The sequence below is a fragment of the Clytia hemisphaerica genome, unplaced genomic scaffold (assembly GCF_902728285.1).
Source record: "Clytia hemisphaerica strain Z4C2 unplaced genomic scaffold, Clytia hemisphaerica genome assembly, whole genome shotgun sequence".
NCBI lineage: Eukaryota > Metazoa > Cnidaria > Hydrozoa > Leptothecata > Clytiidae > Clytia > Clytia hemisphaerica.
The window spans coordinates 1-20,240 of NW_027103389.1; the positions used below are offsets into that span (position 1 = coordinate 1).

The 20,240-nt window shown below is 35.1% G+C and overlaps 1 protein-coding gene and 1 long non-coding RNA gene across 2 annotated transcripts; both read right to left on the bottom strand.

The window, feature by feature from the left end:
- Positions 1-262: 262 nt before the first annotated feature.
- Positions 263-4,307, bottom strand: LOC136824838 (uncharacterized). Its single transcript, XR_010849177.1, has 4 exons — positions 4,129-4,307; positions 3,602-3,680; positions 1,001-1,048; positions 263-306 (listed from the first exon to the last, which is right to left on the bottom strand). It is a non-coding gene; the product is annotated as an uncharacterized lncRNA (long non-coding RNA).
- A 13,845-nt stretch (positions 4,308-18,152) lies between these two features.
- LOC136824839 (uncharacterized) lies at positions 18,153-19,784 on the bottom strand. The gene is made up of 2 exons (XM_067080812.1): positions 19,577-19,784; positions 18,153-19,354 (listed from the first exon to the last, which is right to left on the bottom strand). The coding sequence occupies exons 1-2, from the start codon at positions 19,760-19,762 to the stop codon at positions 18,782-18,784; spliced, it is 759 nt and encodes a 252-aa protein (XP_066936913.1). The 5' UTR covers positions 19,763-19,784; the 3' UTR covers positions 18,153-18,781.
- Positions 19,785-20,240: the final 456 nt, after the last annotated feature.

Here is a 20,240-nt window from a genome sequence, read left to right on the forward strand (position 1 = left end):
TAAAAAGGAGTCATAAAAAGACCTAATACTATAGATTAATTTCGATCGATGATTGGGACGGAGACGCCATGAAGTCCAGTTTCAAATCATAGTTTAAGTCAACTATTAGATTATGTGGACAATACTGGGCATGTCTAAAGATGTATACAAAGCCATGGTTACCAAGATAATTTGATCAACTTCTAAATCAGAATGTAAATAGGGCTTAATTAGGCCAAGCTGCAACGGCTGCAATAAAATCGTAAACCTCCCGGAATAAAGTCTTACCATCATTATGTTGGATTCGCTCAATATCTCCATGTCGATCTAAAGTAAACAGAAAAATTAAATAAAAGGCCTGTTTAGAAGATTAAGATAGATTAAGATTAAGATATAGTTGGATATATCAGCATAAATCATATAGTATTTCGTGATCATTCAGTTTAAAAAATGTGTCAAGGAAAAAGGCTGAGTGGACTTAAATCAAGAAAGAATTTAACAGCTTAACCCTTTAAGTACCACGGTCATTTTTCAAAGAAAATTGCTAGTTCAAACTTTAAAGGCTTATGTCTCCGGAGCTAGAAGGAGTTTGTAGCTCGTTTATAGTCCGTTGGATAGCTTAAGAGATTTAGGTGGACCTGCCTGAATGATAAAAAGGAGCCCAGTAGTAAAAATTCAAATTAATTCGCTAGAGGACAGAATCAAGTACAGCAGGGCTAATTTTGGAGGTTCTTGGATTACTCGTTGACCGAAAATGGTCAAAAACGGTCAAAATCTTAAAAAAGTGGATTTTTGTCAAATCTTTGCATTTTTCTTACTTTCTTTTTTCTCATTGGAAAAGTCTTTTTTACTTTTGATTTTTTTTTTGCTTGACCATGAAACCCAATCCAATTCCTACGACCAAGAATGACGATTTCTAACTCAAACTGGGCATTACAGGAAGGGTTGGTACTTAAATGGTTAAGAAATGGGTATGACCTTTTTATAAAACATTGTGTAAAGTATGCGTACTATCACTTACGATAAAATTTCTCGTTGACTTCAATTTCCGTCGGGGGTCGAAAGACGCCTGGAAAAAAGATTGCAATATCGCTGAACAATGGAAAAAAGTCATAGTCTAAAAAGGGTCTTGTTAAACCGCCCTTTAAAGTGTATAAACAAATGTCTGGCCGAAGATGAGATGAAGTATAAATTAGGCGTTTTAAGTCGCGTTTTGATTTTCATCAAAGTTTAGAAGTATCAGGGATATGTTATAGCGTAGCTGGATGAAGGACGAGAATTCCTTAGCGGATTGCTCCTTTGTCTTTTCTATTGTAAACTGTTCATAATAAAAATCCATCTCTGTCCCCTAAAGTGCTCTGTTTTTATAAGAAAAATTAAGCAGACAAAGTATTCATGCAGTACGTTTGCATATATTTTGCTATGATGTTCCCGCTTTTCATCAAAATAATATTTGCAAAAGATACCCCAAAAGCTTCTTTGTAAATGAAATCTAATTTTATCAGCGTGTGTTATGAATTTGAGAAGCTTTCATGATTTCTCTTTAAAAATTTCGGATGTAAATATTTTGACAAATATTGTTTCAATTGACTTGAAATTTTTTCCATAATCAGACATACCGACTTGCTATCTGAAAATATCAGTTAGAAAGTGAGGCACCCCGCGGTGTAGCGCGGTATTTCAAATGAAAAAGAGCTATTTATAATCTTACAGAAGAAATTTCTTATAACTTTACTAATGAAAACAATGTTTTTCATTTTTTTAAATTGTGATAATTAAAAGTTTTTAATCGTGAACAATAAATGCAGCAGCAGAATCATTGGCTAAAAAGAAATCCAAATTTCACGAATTTGTAATTAAAAAAGTTTAATTTCATATCAAATTTTAATGTCAGGGACAGAGATAGGACAAGGCTTTTTCAAATGTGCGTTATCCAGCTACGCTATAACATATCCCTGGAAGTATCCAGCATAAAACGGAGGATTACTCACTGGTTCTGCTGTGATTTAAAAACTAATTTAGTAAAATATAGCCTTTTTTATAAGAATGATTTTATAAGAACAACAAGGCACAAAAATAAGAACAATCTAAGAACAATACTGAGTAAATTTTTATTCAAATTAAGGGTCAAAATAGTAAAAATAGGGTATTAAACCTAAATTTCTTCATTTTGGCTCTTTAAATAAGAAAAGGACACGCAAAATGATAGTTTTGCAAGACTTTGAAAAATTTCTCGGTAAGTAAAGGTGTATCTCTCTTATTAAGATATTTACAAAATCGTTTACTAAGATATTCCATCGAGACTTAATATTCAATTTTTCTTATTTTTTATTTCTTGTTCTAATATTTCAATAGAAAAAGTGTACCTAATCTATCTTCGATAGAAGGAAAACTTTCATAAATAAAAAATAGTTGCATTATCGAAACATCAAAATATATCTCAAATAATAATAATAATAACGATATATTTCACAGTACACGTTTTTTTTTTAAGAAACACACTTTTAAGAAACATGAGGCTCAGAATGCCTAAAAACTAAGAAACATCTAAGAAACATGCTGAGGCTGAGAATGAGAAAATAGCATTTTTAACTCGTTTTTTTTAAGAACCTTTCAATCAAGGTTCCAGAAATATACATACATAACAGTTAGAAACACTTGAGAAAGTCAGAAAATCAATATAGAAGATAGGAAAGTACCGTAGATTACACGCTTTTTTTTTTTTATAAGAATGGTGTAAATCCATTTCATCATTAATATTCTTAACTTTTTTGGGAAAATCATCCTAAAATATTCTTACAGCACATTCATTCATCCTTATTCATACTAGATTTAACATTTAGTACATACGTCTCAAGCATAAAATGGCACTTTTGTAAAAGGAGTGAGCCTAACTTGGGGATAATTGATAATTTATAATTGAAAATGCTCTTAAAATGGCATTCTTAGCTTTTAGTAGCAAAATTCCATGATGGTGATATTCTTAGCATATTCTTAGTTTTTTGGCCATTTTCATCATGGACATTCTTATAAAGTGTATTCTTATAAAAAAAAAGAAGCGTGTAGTCAATTAGACTATTGTATTATCGAAATGCGTCCTTTAAGCTTGACAAAGTTTAGAAACATGTAAGAAACATTTAAGGCTCAAAAGGCCGATTTCTTAAGAAACATTGAGCCTGCTTGGTAAAACTAGTTTCTTAAAAAAAAAACGTGTATATCCAAAGTTTTACAATTGGCTCTTCACCTGGATATTGAGTATGATAAATATATATGTAGCGTATAAAAAATATGATGTTCATTAAAAATACTGAGACCGGTTGTAACTAGATAGAGACTAGAAGGCTAAGAGTTGGTAAAGGCAAGTATGAATTTACTATAAATTTACAAGTTTTGAGTTTAGCTTAAACATTCTTCGTGGATAAGGACTTTCCAAATTTCCATCGAGACTTAATTTCGCGCATGGCGCCCCCAAATCCGCAAAATTAATGAAAATTTATAATTTTTCATGACGCTGAGTCCACTTAAGTTACTAATCACCCAGTCTATCAAAAGGTCTTATAGCGCTGTACTGGAGCCTTAGTTAAACCCAGATTAGTCAACAGATACTAAAAAAATATCATACCGTGTTTTGGTAAAGCATCAAGTGTAACCACTATAAGTGATACAGCCAAGAATATCAGCTTCATTTTTTGAGAATGTACCTAGATGATAGAAAAGAATTGAATTGGAAAATAACGAGGTAAGTCAGTGTCCTATTTATAATGACATAATGATATTTTAAAATTCATTGCCATATAGATGCAAGATAAGCCTGGTACGAGTACCAAGTATAAACAGACATGTGTCACATACATGGCAGGACCCCACCCTCTGGGAAATTTAGTCAAAGTTTCATCCCCAGTGGGAAAAATACCCTAATTAAATGCAATTTCAGCCCAATTGTCCACCCCATTTAAAGTTCAATGCAAAAATTGCTCACTTAAACCATCCGCATTGTATTTTTAGGTTGAATTTCTATCACAATTGGGAATTTGATAAAAAATTCATCCTTGCTGTGGGGATTTCCCTGGATTTCCCTATCTGCCGCGAAACCCTCCAAAACGTCACTGAACCAGGGGTGTATAAAACTAAATAAAATTTTTTTTGTACCTGTTCCTGTTCCAATTATTGATGACTTTGATGGAGCACAACTAAAAATCTGAATTTTTGAAAAAAATTCCCTTCCTTGCGACTCTCTCGGACTATGTCAGAAGAAAGGCTTTAATTTAATAGAAAGTAGTCACCGCTATTTATAGTTTCGTATCTTTAATAAAATTCAATTAATTATGTATAGGAAAGGTTGTAATAATGTATCTCTATGTATATGAATTTTGCTTTGCTTGTGGTAAGCTGTGTTTAAACTTCGATGACATAAATTTGAAAGAGGCAATCTCGTACACAGAGCACTACTTTTTAGGTTGGCAAATGATGTAAAAATTGTTAATTGTTTTATTTTGTTAATACAAAATGTTAAGTATGTACTAATTTTGGAATTTTGTAATAAAAAGGGACTCCATGATTAAGGATCAAAAGCGACTAATAAAATTTGCGGTGTTTTTAAAGATATTTTAACAAGAAAAACATACGTAGACTAGATAATCGCTCGGCTGTACGCATCCCCTCTGAAATGGTTTGATAAAGGGGATGTGTACTTACCCCCGTCTTTATGTTTTTGAAAAAGAAACTTGATTAGCTTGATTAGTAAGTTAAACTTTGAATTAAAAATTGGATTTCTAAACCTTTTTAAAGAAAATCAAAATTACCCCAAATTTTTGTGGTATCTCTCGGACGGGAATTTTATACACGCTACGCATCCTCTATATCAGAACATATCAGAGGGGATGCGTGCAGCCTAGATATTCGGCTTATCCCTAGGGGTCAATTTTTTAGGCCACCTTAAGGCTCCACTGATGATTCATTTCATCACTAAAACAGTGATTTTTAGCGAAGCTAGGAAAAGCTAGCAAAATTTAGCAGTATTTTATACAAAATCAATATCAATAACGAAGATTTTCACGGTTTTTCGTTCTTGAGCTGTTACGTTTTAGCCTGGATTCTAGAAAATGCAGGTCCACATGTTTACTGCAGATTGCGTGTCAAAACCTGTCCGTTCGTCGCGTTGATTTATCTTTGATACTTAACCTCCCTAATAACCCATGTGTACAAATTGAAGAAAAATAGAGAAACTCTATGAAAAGTTTCAGGCGATAAAAAATCCGCAGCAAACCTTGACAAGTTCAAGGTTCAATCCACTCTTGTAAAGGTACACATTGGTTTGTTCGAGTTGAAATGAAATTCAACTATTCATAACTTTTGAAACAAAAAAATACTCTCGAAAATTAGAAGGTAAGGTGACAAGTGATCAAAACACAAAGAGAAGCCCCACGACACTTATAAAATACAAAAAGGTTAATAAACCAAACGATACTTTAGAACTTCTATTGATGACTCCCAATGGACCTTTTCATAAATTTGAAACGTATTCAAACGATTGCCATGGTGATTGTGTTCCTTGAGACATTAAATGATTCTTTTATGAATAGGAAGTAGTTTTAATAAAATCCGCTGGGAGTTAATCACCATGGCAATAATTTCAAAATGAGGCACAACCGTAAGTGATGTTCGTAACGTAATTTACGAAAAGGTTTATTGTTCATGTGGGGGTTATTCACGCTGTTTTTTAACACCTTGGAACAAAGGTTTACACGTTTTTTATTTTCCCTTGAAAACCGTGTTTTTCAGCCAGAAACAGCTATTTTGTCCAGTTTTTGCGCTTTTTGAAGCTCAATATCTCGAGTTAGGTACTGAAATCACCTATACTTGCAATATATCTCTAATCCTAATTTTTTGAGAGCTTTCCAAAAATATACAACAGGTCCCCGTTTTCTCGAGCTAAAATTTTCATTAATTTTTAACCCTATGATTTTTGCCTGAGACCGTCATATTTGTCCGAAAATCACACCAAAGTGTCCGAAAAAAGATTGGAAACATAGTAATTTCGATTCCCCTACCCCTTAGCTTTCTAAAAATGTATAACAAGTGCTTCTAGTTCTAACAAAACAGTCGAGCGATTTTACAAAATGCCCTCTACTATCTCGGGTCGAAGACTTGCGTATCGTTTTGTCTCGTATATCTCGTATATCCGACAGTAACCTTACTTACATATACTTTATAATTTCTTTCACGCGATGTGACGACGATAAACGGAGACAACAAGACACGCTACCCGTAACCAATCCAGCAAACGACTAATGATAAATTGGGCGAATCGGATATACGAGACCAAACGATACGCGAGTCATCACCGGAACTTATACTCCAGGAAAGAACCAGAACTTACCAAACGATACGATAATAGCGAGATTATGTATCGGAGATATTCTACGGCTACGGTTGCGGGGCTGCCCAGGCGGGTCGTCACCAAAGGCGACATGTCGTTGTCTACTTTGCTCTGTACGGGAAAAAACACCAAAACACCGTATAAGCAAAGTCGACATAATGCCGTACGTCAAATATCGAACTTGCTTTCACCCGCCATTACTTGCCTTACTCGCCATTTCCCTCGCCGCTTTAGCCGTAGCCGTAGAGAATTCCAGATACATAATCTCGCTAATATACCGGAATGTGGACAATTGATGTTCAATATTACACTAAACAAACTATTGAGATATTGGTAATTACAAGAGACTTAAGAATAGTGCTTTAACCCTCGAGGACGCGACCGTGCATTGGGACGAGGAATATGTATTTTCTTCTCATGAAGGGGTTTGTGGCTCATCCGGCCGGTTCGCAATCACTTCGCAAACAGCAATGACATTCAAGCTAGAAAATTTTTATACTGTACCCAACGAGCAAACGCCTTGTATTTTATATTATTCGCTGTCCAGAGTATCCTCAGTGCTGACAAAAGAACCCGAACACCAACATTTAAAGAAAACACTGCGTGTCTTTTCTTTATTGTGGGTAAGGGAGTTTAACCCTATTGGCCCCAAGCTTTTTTGACTTTGGTATCCCCAGGGGGGGGTAGAATCTACCACCCTCGATTATTTTTGATATAGAAAAGCTATGGTCATGAAAATTGGTACAGATGTTCTCCATCATGAAACAAATTTCCAGGAAGAAAAAAAAAATTGATGACATCATTCAAAAACCGATGACGTCATCACAAAATTTCCACCTGTCGGAAAAAAACCCAAATATATGGTTTACTAAACTGTCTATTACAATCGAACCAATAAAGATATTTAGATTCTGTTTAAAGATTCAGAAAGATAAAAAGTGGTTCTTTAACATAATTGCCGGTTTTTCAAATTTCCATGAAGATTTTATCGTAAAATCTATACTGAAGATGAGTAAAATTTTCAAAATTTGATGACGTCATAAATGATGACGTCATCATTTTCAAAATATTTTTTTCAATTTTTCAAATTTATATTGTCAATGCCTATCACGTGTCAAAATTTGAAAATAATTGAATAAATAGTTCAGAAGTTATCAGCACTTTTAAATTTTGAGTTTTAAGCGGTTTTAGCTGGGTTTTATGTCATGTTTCACAATAAAGTCATAAAACCTGATCTGAACCACCTATGACCCTAAAATTTTGCACAAGTACTCTTAATAAGATTTTGTTAAAAGTCAGAAAGTTTCAAGTCGTTTGAAAAATTTTTCTCAGAGATATTCACAAAAGAACTCCAGCGTGGTAGATTCTACCCCCCCCTGGGGCTAATAGGGTTAAGGGTATTGTTGGGAGTTACTATGGTTCAGAGTTAGAGAAGAGTAGTAGCGCCATTAGGGTACCACTTTTCAAAAAAACTCCGATCAAAGATTTTGCTTGGCCAGGATTGAGAAACTTATTCCAGGAGTCCCCCCCCCAGCGGTTTGCATGATGGCGTGATCAAATTTTTGGCATGATGCGTGATAGGGCAAAAATTTGAGGCGTGATTTGGGCTATTTTTCACTATTTTTTGCGTGATGACAAATTTTAGCGATTTTCGTGAGGCGTGATGGAGAAAATCTTTTTGCGTGATGGCGTGATTAGGGGTGCCGCTGGGGGGCCTCTTCTAGGGTATATTAACATCAGTGGTCGTCAGGTATGAAGAGTGTTTCTTTTGTTGTTACTGCTTTATTGGGAGTATTTGGTCCCCATCCAATCTAAAAAAATTCGAGTACCTTTTGTAACAGGCGTTGCAAGGGTTCGACCTAAAATGCATTTAATATCACAGTATAAATACAGCCTGTTTTTTATTATGATCAAATGTAATATCTACGTGATGCTTCTCACGCTCAATAGATAATGAATAGAGATGAAGAAATCATGTGTGGGTGGTCTATTAAAGTAATCTTATTTGAACAAAATTGCTATCTATATTGCTTGAATTTAGTTGAGTGATTTAAAAAACGATATTAATCTTTTCTTTTATATTTCATACTTTAATTTCATCGTCCGCCCACAACGTTGTTTTAAACGTTATTCTAATGTTCATAACGTCCAAATAACGTTAGATAAACGTTAAAAGAACGTTGTGTGCTAGCTGGGATAGATCCTCAATCAAATACTTAAAACCTCAAAGCTTTACCCTCACAATAAAACGGTAATAAATTGTTCAAAACCATAGTATGTATTGCATGTTCAAGTTGGGCTGGGTTTTGATTACTGGGCTTTTGAATTAAATTGAATTTGATGAATTTTGATGAAATCTTTTAATTTTTTAGCTTTCAAAGTTCATAAAATATTTCATTACCGTAAAATCTTAAAGATAAAAAGTCTAATAAATAAAATAACAATGGAACCGTGTGTTTCATGAATAAAAATTAAATATTTAACGCATAATAAACATTTACTAAAAATACCTAGGACTGGCAATGGTGCAGATCCTAAAGACCTAAAAACACAATTTAAAATGTGTAATTTCATAGAAATCAAAAGCTTGAAAGCAAAAATGTTTCCCTTTATTTTTTTATAAATCCATAAGACAAACAGAGAGTTACAAAATAAAATTCATGGAGTATCATAGGACAAAAATAATTCAAATATGTTACAAAATTGATAAAATTAAATATACCTCTTCCTCTAAATAAACTATATACAAAAACTCTAACTATACTTGAATCTAAAAAGATTGATTCGATCACCAAAACTGGTACCAACTTTTCGCATTGTATTTCTCCATCATGTCATCACCAATTTGGCAAAGCTTTAAAGCTATTTCTTCAAAGAGCACTTCGTCATTCTCAAAGTCAAAACTCAGCAGGTTGAAACCATCACTCGAAGGTCGACAAATTTGGAGTTCCTGTGATGTGGACTGGCGCGATTTTTTTCTGATGGGTTCGTCTAGAAAATGACACTTTCTCTTCTTTTCTTCGCTCACCTCCTTAACAGAACTTGTGTCAGAGGAACAAACTCTGGGTGCAAAAATTGCTAACAACACAAGAGGCCATGGTAGCACGAATTTAGCAAATGGCAGTAAACACTTGACCAATTTTCCACGAACACACTGAACCTCCAGTATGATTGATTTACCTGAAGACAAAGAAATGAATATATTACTTGACCATGAACTTATCATATGACCGGAAAAGTACCATGCCATAAAGGCTAAGGATTTCGCGAGTTTGAAGCTCGGGCTTTGAAATCAATGTCCGCCTTTGGCTAGCCTATCATATTTTTACAGAGTGCACTGAGAGTATCCAAAAAAAAGCATAAAAACTATTTAAAAATGATTAACTTACAAAATAAGCTTGTTTCTTTCCAGCTCTCGATTTTAGCTGAGCCAGATTGTGAAAGAATCCCATTTAATAAATAGACTAAGAAGTCAGCCATCTTAAGCAAGATGTTTTGGAATATTTGTGTTCAACACCGTATTAAGTTTCCTGTAGAAGATGACTGACAAAGCCAAGCAGTACGAGATTCACTTTATATAGAGTAGGGATTTAGACAGGGAAAATCCATTTGACTTTAGACAGAAAATTCCCGTGCAAGACGAAACAGGAATTTAGCAAAATATTTGTTTAAAAGTTCCCTGTATAGAACGCAAACAATCACATACCCTTGACAGGAAGGACGGTTTTCTTCGGTTTGTTTACGTTGAAATTTTTCCAATGATTCGGTCGCTGTGACCATTCCTGTCTGTCTATATTTTTATTTTGATTCAGTTTTTTTTCTTCAAATCGTATGATTTGTAAATAAAGCAAAGGATTGTGGGCATGTTCATTCATAAAAACAAACGTTTTGATTGGCCACTTTCTAATTTTCGAACGCACGTTCGACTGTTCGATCATTCGAATGTTTTTCGCGCACTTTTTATTTACGAAAGCTTCGGGCATGCCCATGACGTCACAGGTTAGCGGGAAATTTTGTTTTGATTCAAGCATAGTCACTAGAAATATTCAATTGACATTGATTCAAGCAAAGTTTCTCAGAAAAGATCTGAGTTATGTATGAGAGTTCATAACATGAACAAGACTCTCATACGAGAAATACGAGAGTTGCTATCTTCTTTATGTTAGTCAATTTAGTAGTTACCAATTCATTACCATGACAACACAAAATTAAATGACTTGTTAAAATGGGAATACCCCCTGCGACATTATGTTCAGTTTGTGTTGACAGGAAAAGAGAATCCAATCATTACAGCAATTGGTTGAAGTCATAGCGCAGCACTCTAGATTTAAAAGACCACTATAGTGCAATATACTACTTAGTAAAATTATAGAATGTGTAATCCGTTCCCTCCATTATTTATCAAAATAGCCTATAAGATTTTTTTAGCCAGTTGGGAAAATATTAATCAATATACAAAAGTAAATCTTCTGGGGATTTCGAATTTCAATATACTCAAAGCTAAAAAAACCTATTGCTTGAGTTACTTTCAAAATTATGTCGTTTTTCCACCGATTGTGTTGAGAGTTCAGTGTAACTTTCAAGACCCAGAGATTGAGAGTTCAAAGCTACGAGAGAGACTAACTTTGGACTTTGGTGGTTTCAGGGCCACTATGAGCCAGGGACTGTGAGACCCTGTCAGGGATTATTTATGAGTTTTTAGCCCCACGTCCCTATCAGGATCCCAATGGATCCAATGAGTTCGAAATTTTGGATACATCACACTAGTCTGACGAATTTTTGCTTTTTTTGTTTACTAAATCTGCCAAATTAAGTCAGTTCCCACTAAGATTGCAAACAACTCTAGCATTTTTCTCATGCCATTCTACTTTCTGATGATACTTAAGGGCTCTGAAAAATTTGTTGAGAGATTTGAAATAAAACTTTTGTTTTGGGTTCCTTGACACTTTTAGCAAAAAATTGCCAAAAAGTTGTTTGGAAACTTATTCCATCAAGAGTAATTAAGAATTTAATTACTCTTAATTGCAAAAATGACCTTATGAACTTTAAAAAGATGTCGATAGAATGTTATATTACCGAAAGCATCAACCGAAGGGGAACTTCAAAATATCTGTTCTGAAGGTACGTTCCAGCTGGATATGGCGGTCTATTCTTAGCGAACTAAAGAAAAAAGTCTGCTGGAAAAAAGTGGTCTGTTCTACTGAAGATTGGGACCAGCTGGAAAAATATGGTCTGTTCTACTGGAGATTGGGACCAGCTGGAAAAATATGATCTGTTCTACTGAAGATTGGGACCAGCTGGAAAAATATGATCTGTTCTACTGAAGATTGGGACCAGCTGGAAAAATATGTTCTGTTCTTATGAAAAAATGGTTTGATATCTTATATTTATAAATAACGTGTCTAAGAATTTCTTATCTGTTCTGAGGGAATTTCAAAAAAGTCCTGAATGTGGTTGCCTGGAGAGCAGCTGAAAATTCTCCATCTGTTCTACAAAACATCTGGAAATTGTGGATCTGTTCGAACTGTTAGCTGGAAATTAAGTTCTGTTCTTAAAAGTCCTTCAATGTCAAGCTGGAATTTAGCGATCTGTTCTTATAAGATTTTGTCAGCCCTGGTAGATAAGAACAGTTAACCCTTTGAGTGCCAGGGTCTTTTTTTCTAAGTTTTTTTTTAAAAATCGCTAGTTCAAACTTTAAGGGCTTATATCTCCTGATCTAGAAAGAATTAGAAGCTCGTATATAGCTCGTTGGATAGCTTAGAGTCTCCTCTTTCTTTTGGGCGCCTTCGGCGCCGCCCAATTGAGGAAGGGCGTGGTGGGCGGCGGCCAAGGGGGGGGGTACGTTAGGGGAATTAAAGCAGTCATGATGGAAAGGTGCCCAGTGGTAAAACTTCAAATCAATTCACTAGAAGACAGAATAAAGTAAAACAGGGCCAAATTTGGAGGTTCTTGGATCACTCGTTGACCAAAAATAGTCAAAAAACGGTCAGAATCTCAAAAAAGTGAATTTTTGTCAATTTTTTGCATTTTTTTGACTTTTTTGCTTAAAATCTCGCTGGAAAGACTCATTTTTGAAATTTTTTTTTGCTTGACCATAAAGGAAAATCTAATTCCTACGAGTTCGACCAAAAATAACGATTTCTAACTCAAACTGGGCATTACAGGAGGGCTTCGCCCTCCTATATAGCCCATGTCGTATATATACGACATCGGCACTTAAAGGGTTAACTCGCGTAAAATCAATCGCCTGGTAATTTCGTATCTGTTCTGAAAGTTTTTTTACCTCTTAGCTGGAAAAAATACAACTGTTTTGAAGTAAAAATTTCTCCCCTGGAAAACGAGGAGCTGTTCTTAATTTCGTGGAAATACTTCCAGCTAGCAAATCAGAACAGATATTTGCAAATTTTAGGTCGGTGGCTGCTTCTGTATTACCCTCGCTTGCAAAAAAATGCTAAGTTTCAATGGGTAATTAACGTTTTCTTTTCGATTTTTTTTTAAATTGTCTGCAAAGTTGAACTAATTGAATTTTCTAAATTGATGTATCAAAATTTATAACTGTTTTTTTACGAAAGATTGGGATGAAAAATTGGTCAACAACCGGTATTTTCAAGATTTTGAGACAAAGAAGCTTTTACAAAAATTTTCCGAAAATCTTTTTTTATTTTGGTTAAAGATACACCGTCTAACGAAAAATTCACTATGGTCAGAGCCCTTAAAGGAATAAATACAGTGGAGTCTTCATAAATCGAACAAAGCGCACGGGGGACATAAATTCGTTCGAGTTAGGGAAATTTTAAGTTAAGAAGTAGACTTTATATGGCACTGTTTATTGAAGGGACCATAAAACCTTTTCGAGTTAAGGAGACTCTCGAGTTATAGAGGTTCGAGTTATAGAGGTTCGAGTTAAAGAAACTCCACTGCATTGGCAGAAAGAAAATTTGACTGATTCAACCCCATATCCGCCTTATTAAATTACCACCAAAATTCCCGCAAAATTTAATATAATTAAATCATTCCCGAAATTTGTGCCTTTCTCACGTCTAAAATATACCTTTTGCTAATAAAATAGCTATTTTTGGGAGGTAATATCTTACAGACAATTTTTATTTTTTCCACCAGATGATTTTTTTGGCAATCCGACAAATCCAATTCCCACTAAAAGTATTTGCAGCCATCTGCCAATTCAAATTTCCGCCAAAATGTCTTCCCTTTGAGACCCAGTAGTGGACATTAAAGGGTTCATAACTCCTCAAACACATCATAGAAACACGTCGAAAAAAAATTTTTGTCAGTAACACCTCCTAAATTATTCCCTTCTTAGTGACCTTGTGAAGACGAAAGGATCGTCTAGTGCCGAGTATCCAGTGGGATGCGATTTTTAAAATTTGAAATTTTAGCAGGGTATAAATTGTACTTAAAAAATTAAATGCGGTGGAAAGAATTCCCCTGATTTCCATCGAGGCGAGGAAGATTTCGACTACCTTTGCAGGAGCTAGAGTACCTTTTATTCTTAGTCAAAATCTTATTATTATATTGTACTTAATTAGATGTGACCGAATCACTCCGTTATTCGAACAAATTAGATTCCCCGTCCAAGTTCGAATAAAGGAGAGTCAACTGATCACCATAAGAAAATCTCAAAATCAAAGATCAAACCAGTCAAAGAGCTTGGAAATTGCCGTACAAGCCTAGTCTAATACAGATACTGGGAGAAATTTTGAGCTTTTTGGGGGCATTTAACCTTCAAATAATGGATTTCAGAAGAGGAAGGAGACTCGAATCAAATTCTACTGGGATACGTTAAAATCAGAATATTTCGGGTGGGGTACGTGTGGATTTATTTATTAATTTCAATGGACCATTTTTTAACTACAGCATACCAATGGGGTGAGAGATTTGTCAAGTGGGGCAGAAAAAGGGGACATTTTTGGAAGAATTTTCCACTGGGGTAGCCAGTGGGGGTGGCTACAACTGGAATTGAGACAGGAGTATCTAACAGATTCCAACCATGTTTGGAGAATTATTTGAGTCAAAGTTAATATCTCATATTTTAAATTGTCTTAGTTTAAAAAATGATAACGAAATAAAAAAAATTTCATACAGTATAGTGGTTTTCAGACTTTATTATATTTAACGTTAACGTTATTTAAACGTTGCTTTGTGATAGCTTCTTTAGTGTTCAACTGAGGTCTGAAAATCACAATGAACAGTTTATAACCGTACAACAACACAAAATGTGTCGTGTTATAAATAGTTGTCACGAGTAGAACAATAAAGCTCCGATCAACCATTGACTTCTGTGTGAAATAAGCTGCCGTGGCTGCAACGAAAACCACCGTTGATATAAAAGACGAATAAATGACGTGGTTAGTTTCTTGAAAACGTGACGGTAATTTCCGTGCACGGAAGCCTTGGATACCGTTGCACAAAGAAAGAACGGCTGCTATGAGAAGTTGAATATAAATCATGGTGTCGTTGCTGCAGTAGAATTCTTTGGTCAAAGTTTGGTCAAAATATTGAAGATCCACGGTGACTTCTTTGTTGATTACAGACAAGAGATGTAGCAAGGAGTTAATGAGTAAAGCCACAAGTATAATAATCCACTGCGAAGCTTTGGTCATCAGAATTTCAGTATTTGACATTCGAACCTTACTGTTTACGATCATATAGAGTTTTTGAGATTTCGATATGTTGATGGATAGTGTTATACTGAACAATATACCAAGGCAGATCTGGCGAAGCAAGCATATTGACGATGACGTCATTAGGAAGAGGATACTCGGTAGGACGAATAATAACAAATGACTGAGTAACTGAATACTGGTCATCGTGCGGTTAGCTAGTTTAACGATAGGTGTTTCTCGCTTGACAAAGAAAACGACCATTGTCACTAAAGTTGTTAATGTCATGAGACACGAAGGACCAAAAACAAAATTGATAGCTAGGTCGTCAACTTTCAGCTTTTTTTCTGTGAATTGATCATAGCATTCCGTACCTTTTTTATTGACGGTATTTGGATAAAAACATTCCGTGCAACTTTGGTTATTCCCTGGTTGTGATTTGAAGAATCGTTCTGGACATTCCTGGCAATTCCAGCCATAGCTTTGTGTCCAGTAATCCTCTTTATAAAACGAATGAACAAGTTGTTGTCCAGCATCACAAAGCGGCTTTTTCTCGTTGCAATAAGGTCGAGCTTTGAGAGCTTTGGTAGGATTAAACGACCATTGATCTAAAAGCTTTTCTTCACTGACATTTTCGATGTAATAAGTTTTTTTCCAAAAGTCGACAAGAAGTAAAGTAGCATCTTCATGAGCCATAAGCGACTCCAATGCCTTTTCGAGCTTTCCAAAAGACTGTAGAAATTTTAACATATCAATTGTAATAGTGGAATTAAAACTTTCAAAACTTTCTTTAAATTTTCTCTTTAAAAGTTTTTGAGCGTTTTCGTTTTTTAGTAGTCGCGTCCAGATAGTTTTGATTTTATTTTCGCTCTTCACCTCTTTTAGTAATTCAGTTGGTAAATCGAAAGCAAAAAATAGAAAACCATTCACAGCTAGATATCCTTGGAAATTTGTCAACACATCTCCATCATCGTACTCAATATCCAAAGGATCGACTTCCGTTGCAACAGACTTCAAATCCTTTAATTGGGTCAAAAATGGCAAATAAAAAATATCACCCATTTTCTCACTGTGTGCATTAACAGTACGTTGGAAAGTTGAAATCGAGCGACTGTCACCAGCTTCAAATATAAAAGATTGATTGACCGATTTCGCCAATTTCATAACTTGGTTAACTTCAGTTTCATTGGATACATCAATACTAATCTCTTTGTAACAATCAGTAGGGTTTAAGTTGATATAAATACACATCGCCGAAGCCATAGGCTTTGTTTTACAAAGTTCCTCTGTTGAAACAGTTGTATTGCGTTCCCCAGAACCGAGATTGAAAAAAGCACCATAAGTCACGTTTAACTTTTTCTTGATCTTGTTAAATTCTTGATGCATTTGGACGCCAAAGCCAGCTTCGAAGCTGTATATTGCACGGGGATCTTCAATATAAGCTGCTGGATACATGGGACGATCTGTTATACTAATAAGCATGGTTAAATCTTGTGGTAAGAGTAGAGCACTTAAAAGCCTGGTCAAATCAAAGGATAAATAAGTCAGAATCAAAAGTCGTTTCTTAGAAATGTCCAGATCCCATGAGCCGTTTCGATTTTCACATTTGACTTGGTAGGTATCTCTCTCATCTGTGGTAAGCGGGAAAACGGTATTGACAAGCGTCCTGGTGTTATTTCCAATATCCTTAAAACATAGATGAACGTCAAACCAGAATTGCTGGTGTTGATGAACTAGTAGCATTGTTTCTTGATTAATCTTTGCATTATGACAATCGAATTCATTCTCCTTGGTACAATTCGTTGTGGTAAATAGACCGAGAAATTGAAGTCCTAGTTTTCCATCAATAACACCAAAGCTCACGTAAAAACAAAGCAGTATCAATATAACTGTACTAGACATCTTAATTGTGATAGAGTTGGGAACAATTATCAGCAAACGAATGTTTTACAGTGAGTTCTCGAAAATGAATTCTTGTTTTTGTTCCCTTTGTGGTATCAGGGAAAAATGTTCTGTTGTCCTTTGATGCTAACGTTCTACTCCTCCATTCAATTTCCTCTGCTTCAAACCAAGGAACTTTTATCTAATTTTCTTGTTCAAATAAAATACAACAGACAAAATCGACCAAGTTTCTTTAACTATATACTCAGAATTGGCGAAATATCTTCCTCTTCACTCGAGTCTTCTTGATTTACTGACTGATTTAAGATTCTTCGCTTCCTTTATCAACAACAAAAAAAAACGTCCAACTTGTAGAATAAATTTTGAATTTCTGGGAAAAATAAAAAGACATATTTACTCATTCTCTTTGAATGAATATACTTAAATGCAATTATTGGGATTCACCTTTTTGTATTTTTCAATTGTTATCGGTATCTTTTATGACGTGTGTTCAATCAATCATACTTAATATTGGCAGACAGACAGATCTCTGACGATCGAAATTGTTGTTAAGTCGATGATTACAGTCTCATAATGACTACAAACCAGTGCTTCAGAACACAAAGAGCATAGTTTGATAAACACAATGCAAGGGTTGTAAAGGTTCTTCATTTTATTAATTACACTGACTTCTATGTGATGTCTTACTTAACCAAAACATCCCCGTGTCACAGACCCAGTTGGATACCCCCTCCTACTCACTGACCGTAGAATCTTTTGGACCCAATAACTCCTTAAACCGACGACTGTGTTATCAGAAGCAAAGTCCAGAGCGAGGCAATTCCGGGATCTTTGTGCTATTTTTCAGGGCATACCAATAAAGTAGGTGGACAACACCTTCCGGCCCTACGGGACTGACCTATAGAAAATTGAAGTTACATCTTTATCTACCCAGAGTCTTTCTCCGATGTAAAGTGTCAATATGAAAGTTTTTCCATGAATGAGAAAACCCAAAAGAAGGAGAATTTAGTTAGAAATTCGAAAGGAAAGAAACCCATCATTCAAATAATAAACAATAGAAATTCATTGGAATTGGTCATATTTTCCTGGAATTAGTGTGAAAAATTCCAGACAGCAATCTAAGCAACAATTTCCTAAAACAATAATGTCAAACTGCTAAAATCGATTTTATATCAATAAATTAAAAATCATTAATAACAGGTAGCAAATAGCTTTAAACTACGAATGTGTTGGCAGGAACGGGGCAAATGTTATAAATGTTGATATCAGTGGTCAAAGCAGTTTTTTTCTGTGAGACGGAAAATTTCCTAACAGAGATATTTTGTTATATAGTGACACCCGCAGGCCCCACCATGGTTGGGGCCGAGGGCCAGAAATTTTTCAGATCTTTTACCCCCTAGATTGGCTAAAATGGCACTAAAATTCGTTAATTAAAACAACTCAGAATGTTCTTAAAATGCCTATTATACAGCGAAAATAGGCTGAAACATGAACGTTATACTATGTATATACAAGGTATATATAAATTTTTAAAACTTTGATAGAAATGTTAAGATGAAAACGAGGCTGCAACGTCATCCTATACAATTTCATACAGCGAAAATATGTCTTAAATCGCTGTAAAATGAATAGAAAACAAAATATAAAAGTAGATATGAACGTCATATTGCGTATATACAAAACTTGAAGATGCTCAATTTGATAGAAATGTTAAGATAAAAACGAGGCTGCAACGTCATCCTATATAATTTCAAACTGTCAACTTGCGATAGACTTTTCGGTTTAGCATTTAAGTAAACAAAAAAACTATGAAACTAATCAGCCCTGTCGTAGACATTTTAAATGGAGTGAACAAAACAAAATACGATCCTCGTTGCGGATAAAGAACAAGCAATTGGATTTAAAAGGACTTGAAATAGCTAGAGACTAAAGTTTGTTTTTGCTGCTTTTGAGGGGAAGATTTGTTTCCAGGGTTAATCTTTTGTTTTTGTTGGCAAACTTCTAGCTCGGTTTCTTTCGGATTTGAAACAGATTCTGCTGTTACAGTGGAACTTTTCTTTCGTTTTCGCTGGCAAACTTCTGACTCGGTTTCTTTCGAATTTGAAACAGATTCTGCTGTTACAGTGGAACTTTTCTTTCGTTTTCGCTGGCAAACTTCTGACTCGGTTTCTTTCGAATTTGAAACAGATTCTGCTGTTACAGTGGAACTTTTCTTTCGTTTTCGCTGGCAAACTTCTGACTCGGTTTCTTTCGGATTTGAAACAGATTCTGCTGTTACAGTGGAGCTTTTCTTTCGTTTTCGCTGGCAAACTTCTGACTCGGTTTCTTTCGGATTTGAAACAGATTCTGCTGTTACAGTGGAACTTTTCTTTGTTTTCGATCTCATGGATTTCTTAACCTTTTCACAAATTTCTTCCCGAATGGTTTCAACAACTTTGTGCACGCTTTGCTTCTTCCTTTCAACTGGAATTTTCTAATATGAAACAATAACTCATTCAAAATAAGCAAAACAGTACAGAGAAAAATTGAAAGTTTTGATCACGTCATTCTTAACAATTATTAATTGTAGTCATCTCCTTATTCAACATATTCATCGATTCAGTAAAATGTCAGTCGGTAATCAGTTAGTCATACTGTCATGCTGTACTGTAGATAAAGTCACTGTCAGTTGCCGCTTGTTGAAATTTAATTTTACCTTTGCCCCTAAAGCTTTATTGGAATCACTCTTCTCTTTACGTTTTTTGGCGATTCGAGTTTTATATCTTGCGTTTGCAGTGCGAACAAAATAAACGGCGTTTGAGTTGATGGGATCATACAAGGGGTCTTTGCGATGGTAAATTTCAGAGGAAGATTTCGACTGTAAGCTGTATTTTACGGTCATGATACCATCGTAAGTTTCCACATTCATGTGGTTTGATTTGCGGTCGATGATGTCATTCATTTTGCTGAAAGATGACTCCACTTGAGGGCCGGTAAAAATTGACAGACAAGCTTTCACTACTTTCGATAAAACAGGGTATTTCTTGGTTAAAAAAACCTTGTTCCACCAATGATCAAGACGAATATCTTTTCCTGCTTCGTTGGTAGTTGATGGAAGACCATCGTCCAATTGAATGCGGGAAACTTCATTTAGATACAATTCTCGATCTTCTTCGCTGCCAAGGATTGTGGGAAAGAAGTCGGAAAGGGTTTTAAGGTGAATGTAAGACTTTCCAGATACGATGTGGTTAGGATCAAGCCCAGCCAAGCATTGTAAAACACGATTAGATAATGGAAAGTTCTTCTGTATGTACATTGCTGTTTCAACGTAGGCTTCCTTAACACATGCTTTGAATTCGTTGAGAGTCTCAATCTTTTTT